Genomic DNA, 8,583 nt, shown 5'->3' on the forward strand with positions numbered 1-8,583 from the left:
AGTTCATAGCTCCAACTAGTGATGAGGGACTTGGGGCAGAAAGAACACAGAAATAGGGCATAAAGGGCAAGCATAAGTGTCGGTTTCAAGTCAAACAGGCCTCAGTGCTCGCTAGCCATGTGGAATAGCACTCTAAATGTCCCCATCTGTACATTGGAGGCTACAGTATCGGCCACGTTACTATCCAAAGGATCTGTATTTGTCTCTGGCTGTGGTTAGTATTATTAGCAGCAATACCAGTAGGAATGAGCAAAGGAACAGATTTGTGCTCGCTTTCTCTCTCTCTCTCTCTCTCTCTCTCTCTCTCACACACACACACACACACACACACACACACACACACACACCTGGAGTTGACCCACGAAACAGTTATTCACTTACTTTAGTGTTTATAGCCCTGCCTCTCCTTGCTGTCTGTGTTTCCCCTCTCCTGTGGTCTGTTCTGCTGTAGGTCTCTATGTTAGGCACTATAGGGAGTCAATCATTGAATAACTTAAGTAATTTCCTATTCTGACATGTATATCACGCCCCACATTTCTTTCTGATCACCCACACATGCAGGAAAGAGGGGATGTTTGGTAGCAAAGAGTTAATGCACATAGAGTGAGAGGTTGTGTGTAGTTTTGGAAGGGCAGTTATTCAGAAGAAAGGGTTTCGGGATGATTTGAAGACTTCATTAGGCATTTGCTATTGTGCTGGATAGTCCCAATTTCCCCGTGGAGTAGAATGATCTCATCACCCTCTACACAGGTGGGGATCTTATTGCTGCTCTACAATAGGGGCAGCTTGCAGATTGGCCATGAGACTAGAATAGAGCCCCCTGCCAAGGTTCAGGAAGGAGATCTTATCCCATGTACCCCATTCCCCGAGAGGCTAGTGCCATAAGAATGGATTTTCTATATCCTTGCCCAGAGAGGCAAACATTTTTTACAATAACCTTGGATTTGAATTCTCCCCATCCAGTATGCCAAAGATTGACATGTGACAGACTGACAGTCTTTTATTTTACTTAAGTAGCAACGTGGTCAAGTGAGGTTTTCAGCATGTCTATTAGAGCCATGTCTTTATAGGACTGGTGGTGGTCAAGTGAGGGTTTCAGCATGTCTATTAGAGCCATGTCTTTATAGGACTGGTGGTGGTCAAGTGAGGGTTTCAGCATGTCTATTAGAGCCATGTCTTTACAGGACTGGTGGTGGTCAAGTGAGGGTTTCAGCATGTCTATTAGAGCCATGTCTTTACAGGACTGGTGGTGGTCAAGTGAGGGTTTCAGCATGTCTATTAGAGCCATGTTTTTATAGGACTGGTGGTGGTCAAGTGAGGGTTTCAGCGTGTCTATTAGAGCCATGTCTTTACAGGATGGTGGTGGTCAAGTAAGGTTTTCAGCGTGTCTATTAGAGCCATGTCTTTACAGGACTGGTGCTAATTCCTTTGTATGCTTCCATGTCATGGCAGTGTCCCTGTTTTACTTTGGTACACTAGTGCTAGTGAAGAGCAGTTCAAGGCAAATACTGCTTGTACTGCTCTTTGGTGGTTTTATATAAAGTTATAAAGTAAATGAACTTCCTGACCCAACCTGAGAGTTTTAATGGACAAGAAAGTAGTTTTGTTAATTTCTGCATGCTCTACATAGGAATTTTCAAGTCATATTTTTATTCTAAATTACTGGTTGTTTTGGTAATTTTTTTTCCTCCCAACAACCAAATTAATCCTCTTTTTAATATGTATTACATGGCCCCCGCTTCCAGGATGTATTTTTACCAAACACTCAGTTTAGTATATACAATAAATAATGGGTTGTTGTTGTTGTTCTTTCATTAGAGAAATAATCAAATAGGTGGATGTATATATCTCATCAATCCCTGTGCAGTTGTAATTTCCATTAAAAAATGCATGGATTTTTACTTCACTATTACCTCATGATACATTAAGTTACAGTTACCATAGCAACCTTTGTATGGCATTATAACATTTAAATATAAGGTGTTTTGTTTCTTTACAAGGAAAGACAATGTAGTCGAATTTCGAAATGTTTGGTGAAATCTAATCTGCTAAAATGAGTAATTTGTTCAAGGTTACTTGGATTCTTTGGGAATTATGCAAATGCCCAACCAAAAACCCAGAAGTTTGTTTGTTTGTTTATATCATGTTAGAAGAAGAAAAAGGAAGAAGAAAAGAGTATCCAATACGCAGCCAGGAAAAGCCCACAACTGGGCATTTGAAAAGGGAGAGGATAAGATTGGGCCCAGGGAGGTCACTGAAGTGTGTGATGGGCACTGGCTCTACTGGACATTTTACATATGGGGGACATTTCTAGTCCTAATAACTCTGATAAGCCACTTACTAGTCCGTCTTACAGAGGAGGTGAGGGTACTTGTACTCAGTCAGTCTCTATGCCTCTGAGCTCCTGTTCTGTGCCAAACTCTCTGGTCCTTTTTTCATACTGTGCTTGAGTCAATCATCGTCCCTCCCTCCCTCCCTCCTCTCTTCCCTCTCTCCTGCTTTTCCTCCTTCCTTCCTCTTCCCTTCCTTCATTTATTATATATAGTAAGGGTTGAGCCTGTTGCCTTGCATAGTCTAGGGAACTGCTCTACCACCGAGCTATATCACCAGCTCTTTTTTATTTATTTTATTTTTATTTTGATTTTGAGACAGGATCTTGCTAAGTCACCCTTGCTGGCCTTGGAGCCCCTACCCGCCCCAACTTTCACAACCCTTTTATCTCAGCCTCCCAAATACCTGAGACAACACGACTGCCTCACTAGGCCTAGCTTGGGTTTTATTTCTGATTTCCTATGAGACACAATGTGCAGCATACATTTAATATAGTTTATTTCTTGGGATGTCTAGAATTTCTTACAAGAAACTACTTGCAAAGGTATAACCTCCATAATTTGTATTTTTTCTCTACCACCCAGCAGCCGTCTCAGCCTGGGGTTATCTCTGCCATCCCATCTTTCCTTTTTTTTTTTTTTTTCCTTTTTCAAGTTTTCTTTTGCTGAAACCAAGCCCAGGACAAACATCAAAGTTAGCGGCCTCAACAGTGTCTTTCTGCACCTTCAGGGATCAGGGATAAAGGCTGTCCAAGGTCTGACCTTCAGCCGTGAGCTTTGAAGTTCGAAAGTGGACAGGTGGAATTACTGTGTTCTTCATTGCCCTTCGGTGCAAGATATATTCTAGTTGCCGAGTAAGTGCGAACAGCAGCAAAATTATGGCCCCCTCCTGCTACTAAGTAAGTCAGCAATGGCCCTTCTGTGGTCAAAATGGCAAATTCAGCAGCGGCTATTCGATAGGGATTTGCAAAAACTTCCCCATGGCTGTTAGGAATCTTGTTCAGCAGTTGTCTTTGAAAACCTAATTCTGTGCAGAATTAAGCCGGGTAGATAAAACCTCAGCTGCGATCAATGTTTTAAATACATCTACTTTGTAATTTCTCTCCACGTCTATTTTGTACCCAATGCTCGCAAAGTCTATTAGGTACCTATCTGGATATCCAACATTCATAAGTTTGATAGCCGTGCTGAATTTGATTTCCATATTCCGATAACAAACCCAAGCCTGTATGGAGTCAGCTCGCCATACAAAGCCACCATACATCACTTGGGCCTGTGATGAAAGAATAGACTCGCAGCTGTGTGAGTGCTAGAATACCCAAACACGAATTAGACTCGCGCGCACTTGGCAAAAGTTCAGAAAAGGGGCTTAATCTGGTTTCATCTGAGCCTGCTTCTCTCTGTGCTCCGGTAGCCTCCCCCAAGATGTTGTGTCTGATATCAGATCACAACGTAATGGGAATGACGCAAAAGCAGAGAACGCCTGAAAATGAGGGGCACATTTTTCCCTCAGAGGTCTCTTAACCCCCCACCCCACCCCTCTGTTGGCTTTCCCAGGTCCCACCTCTGAAATTCAAGGCCATTCCCCTATTAGATAAATTAATCATATGCCCCAAACCAGTGTGCATAGCTCTCTGATCTCACTCATCTCTATAATTAAGGGTAAATATAATCTTCCTTTTTAGAAATGAATCACCCACCCATTACACTTAAAGTGCTGACTGAAATGGATTAATATTTTGAAGCAAGATGATTTTAGTTTAAGGGGGGGGGGGAGTTGATAATTTAAGCTTGGAACAGTTATTTCTATTTTTGATTACCATTCAGTTATAAATCTAATTTGAGATATAGGCCGCTTCTGTTTCCCAAGCTTAATTCGTGGTTTACATCCTTCGCTGCCTAGGCACTGCTTGGTAGTTGGTCAAGGAATGAAGGCAGTGAGCTCCCAGTACGTGGAATAAGGGCGGGGCTCTGCTGATGCTAGGGTGAGTCTGCAAGTTCACAATGCTATGAAAGGAACAACCATTTGATTGACTCGACCCTCCCAGAATCCTGACTTCCATGTATGAATGGCTATGTGAGGCATGGCTCTTTGCTGGTGTGTGGGGTCTCCAAACCTTTACTCTTACTGAACAAAGTGAGTACGTTCTATTCTTTGGTATGTATTCTAAGGCTTGAAACTGTTTCTCGTTGGACCGGAAGAAGGGGAACGGCTTGTCCCCTCACATGTAAACAGTTAAGCAGGCTTACAAGTATGCCTTTAAGTTGTACGGGTTGCCTGTATGAGGCACCTTATGTCACTTCCAGTGTTTCCAGGCTGACTGGAGGAGCTAAGTACTGTGGACCCAAAAGAACCGTAGAACACAAAGTGGCCCAGTGTTAAAGAACAAAAACCAAAAGCCAAAATCGGACAAACCAAAGCAACCAACCAACCAACCAAACAGGACCCTAGAACTTTTCTAATCTTATTTCAGGCAAGGATGTGTTTGCCCATTTTGAGAGTAGGCAGCTTTGAAACTTAACTTCCATGAAACCTAAGTTTGATTTTCAAAGCTCTACATACTTGGAGGCAATTTTACAAACAGATGAATGCCTTATCTTTTATGTGTACTTTTTATTTAATTTGCCCCAATCACATGTCATTGACTCTTAAACATTCATGTACCCAAGTGTTTCATTTCAGCAATGGAAATGATTTTTAATCTCTCTCACTGCCACAGAGGGTTAGGCGTCTGACATAAAGACCAAACAATAGTAAATAGCCATTGTTCATTTTACAAGTAAACGCTACAATGAGAGCACATATATTTTTATCTTCGTTTTCCCCGTGGGGGTGATTAGGGCCCTTTAAGTTTGAGGAAATGTTTGCTTTTGTTTCTTTAGAAGAATGTTCCATTGTCCAAGTGGAAAAGCCAAGGACACAAACAGATCGAAAAGAAAGAAGCAGGAGTGTGCTTTGGTGGGGGGGGGGGGGCTGGGTGGGGAGGGTGAGACTGCCAGGAGTCCTTAGTGGGAAGTGTTCTGTGGCTTTTGGTCCTGGGACCCACATAGCTCATGTGGCTGCATAGACAAATTGGATGCTGCTTTGCTTGACTGGTGCACAGGAAGACTTTCTTTGAAATCCACAACAAGGAGGTCAGCCACAGGCAGTTAGCTGGGCTATGATTATCTTTCTTTCACAGCTCTATTGTGAATGCTACTAAAACCCGGGTCAGCTCTCTCATTTGTTTTTTATATTTGCCTACTATATAAATGTCTTTTTCTGGGACTGAAACCTTTACTACCAGGACCAACAGGAATCAACCCATGGCTAGACCCAGGGAAAAGAAAAGTTAACATTTGGGAATATTTAATCAACCCTTTCTGGAGGATTTTATATATTTTGGGGGTGGGGTGGAGAGAAAAAGGGAGAAATAATAGTAATGATGGCCAATACAGTGCCAGCACTATTGGCAGATACCAAGCTAGTCTGACTTCATAGGCTGTGAATGAGGTAACTTCACAGTAGATCCTTTGCCTAGAATGCAGGAGGCTCAGCATACTGGAAAATAGTCAATAACAACAATATATTATTGTCTTCAAACTCCTTTCCTAATAAAATGAAGACTCAGTTGTAGATTTACCAATTTATGGAGAGGCAGTGACTTCATACCATTCACACTTTAATCAGTGGAGATTTTGAAAAAAAAAAATCTTGGATTAATGTACAAATAAATGTAGATTTTGGTCAATAAGAATTTCTCAAGTGGAATTTCAGGTTGAGATTCTCAATATTTGAATACCTAAAATGATTTTTAAAACGTTTGAGGTTGGACCTCTAAACCCCCAATCCCTGGAAAAGTTGGTCGTATTGTGTGTGGTGCTTTAGCTTGCCCATGTTAATATTTCTGCATCTTCGAGAGAGGCAATAGCTGAGTGTGCTCATTTTAGATTTTTTTATCTGGCAAATGACCCAATTTTCATCCTTAGTCGCTGACACCAAAATGCTAGCAGAGAACTGATAACTGGCTACTCAGAAATATGTTTTCACTCCTAGAATCTCTTCTTCAGTCTTTCTTTTCCTTTTTTTTTTCTTTCTTTCTTTTTTTTTTTTTTTTTTTTGAAAGTGATGTTTATTGTGTATCCCTGAACATGTTGTAAGCTTGAAGCAGCAAAGATAGGCATGCCAATGGCTGATTATCCTGTTACATAGTGTTCACCAATAGCACAGAAACCCCACCATGGTCAGCTCTCTGTATAATATTTATCTATATAGTGGTAGCTAGGAGAGCTTTGCACTTTTATTTCCCAGCTTATGGGTCATATTTGACCAACTGCTTGCACTGGAAGACATGCCACTTTGTTGAGCTATTTAGGAATCAAAAAGACTGTCTTAATTTAAAACAAGGACCCTTTGTTTTAGGTGGTGACTGCCTTGTGAAATTTTTCAGTTCTCAGCGGGTTAACCAGGGAACAGGGGCAGAGTCATAATTGGCCTATTTAGAGTATTTTGCATGTGAATAGTGTGTTAGTGAAGCATCCCTAAGTCTGTTGTGAGTGACATGGTGATTAGAATTTAGATTAGGGAAAACACGTTCTGTACTTTATCAAGGACAGTAATTAGTTCAGTCAGTAAAAGTTGATTACAAGTAACGATAAAGTTAGATTTTTAGTACTTAATTTTAAAATTTCTTTATTAAATAGCAAATTTGTCCTTAATATAAATGGTACTATCTACACTTGTTTTATTGCCTATCAGAATAATTTAAAGAACAATGTGTCCAATGCAGAGTATAATCAGGCGGTTTGTGTATTGTGGGTAAGTTCCTATGTAGCTTTTAGGAAATGCAATATTATGTAATCTGTCTTATGTCATCATTTTTCAAAAGCTTAGCAATTTTTCACACCGTGACAACTTGATGATGTTGTGGGAATGTTCTAGTGTTCAGGTAAACGTTGACTCCGCAGGGGATTTGTTTCAGTTTCTGGTAGTCTTCAGGAGAGCTTCCCGGATTTTTTCCCCCGTTTGTAGAGAATCCCTCCTTTTGCTATCACATTGAAAGTTTGCCCTGGGATTTGAATTTCTTCTGCACTCATCTGGCATTCTGTGCTCTGCGCGAGCCTTGTAAAGTCCTCGGTGGTCAGGATGTGTCCCATAGGAAGTGGACTGCCCACACTGTCGCCCAGTGTGTGCAGCTGGGAACACCGTATGTGTTCAAAAAATGAGATTCAGGTTGGTCCTGTCAAAACACAGGTCTGAATAGTTCCCAGACCGGAGCCTAAGTATGGAGAAGGAAGACATCCATCTTAGAGAAATGACGCTTTCTTATGAAATGAAAGTTTGTTTGTTTTTTTTTTCTTAATCATCTAAAATGCTTTTTAAAAATAGATTTGGTTTAAGGGGGTACCATCTACCTTCTTTAAAGTAAAGAGTTGAGAAAACCCAGTTTGATGGTAGCTTCTCCGGAGCTTTAGCCTTTTTGGCAGTTGTTTTCTTAATTGTCTTGGCTCAGCAAATGCTGGTTTCTGTATTGCTCTGCTCACAATCAGGTGCGAGGTGGTAAATGCAAAAAATTTTAAGGCCTATGTTTGTTTTCTTTTGCTTTTCTCCTTCTAGCAGAGTCTCCTCGGAGGGGACATGGATATGGGCAATCCAGGAACCCTTTCGCCCACCAAACCTGGCTCCCAGTACTATCAGTATTCAAGCAATAATGCCCGCCGGAGGCCTCTTCACAGTAGTGCCATGGGTAAGGTCCTCTTCTGTTTGAATGCATGGAGTCTTTATTAAGTTCACTTAAAAAAATGCTACACTACCCCTACTTTGGCCCAAAGGACACCCCCCCACCTCCATCCCAAAATATTTGAGCCAGTCCTCAGCTTGATGCCTCTCCTATTCCCCCAGGGGATATGGTACCCATTTACACAGCACCATAACTTTTTTAAATGTTTGATTATTTTGGCATGTGTCACTTGACTGCACACACAAGAAACCTGTGTTTAAAAACACAAAGTAGTCGCAAGGTAGATCCTGTCTCTTCCTTTTCACCAGCAAAGTGCCATTTTCTCTGTGGTAGCATGAAAGGGGAGATAGTTGCTGGAGCTACTTGGGATGTCGATTAAAGAAAGTCCGCTCTAAGCTCTGTAAGATCCTGGTTTGACATCTTTTCGTTTGGAGAATTGGGCCCGTGGGAACTCACGGCTTCTTCGTTATCTTTCAGAGGTACAGACAAAGAAAGTCCGAAAAGTTCCTCCGGGTTTGCCGTCTTCAGTAAGT

General features: G+C 41.4%; 1 protein-coding gene across 44 annotated transcripts in view; it reads left to right on the forward strand.

The window, feature by feature from the left end:
- The window catches only part of Tcf4 (transcription factor 4), a 344,539-nt gene that overhangs the window by 212,679 nt on the left and 123,277 nt on the right, over nucleotides 1–8,583 (forward strand). For 26 of the 44 annotated variants that reach the window (XM_017317857.2, XM_030250374.1, XM_030250384.1 and 23 more), the window contains 2 exons: nucleotides 7,927–8,056; nucleotides 8,528–8,577. In XM_017317857.2, coding sequence (XP_017173346.1) covers nucleotides 7,927–8,056; nucleotides 8,528–8,577 — 180 coding nt within the window. Of the gene's footprint in view, nucleotides 1–6,858; nucleotides 7,129–7,926; nucleotides 8,057–8,527; nucleotides 8,578–8,583 lie in introns of those variants that run through there. The other 18 variants (XM_017317854.2, XM_030250376.1, XM_030250375.1 and 15 more) reach the window with 3 other exon arrangements.

This window comes from Mus musculus, chromosome 18, assembly GCF_000001635.26.
Source record: "Mus musculus strain C57BL/6J chromosome 18, GRCm38.p6 C57BL/6J".
NCBI lineage: Eukaryota > Metazoa > Chordata > Mammalia > Rodentia > Muridae > Mus > Mus musculus.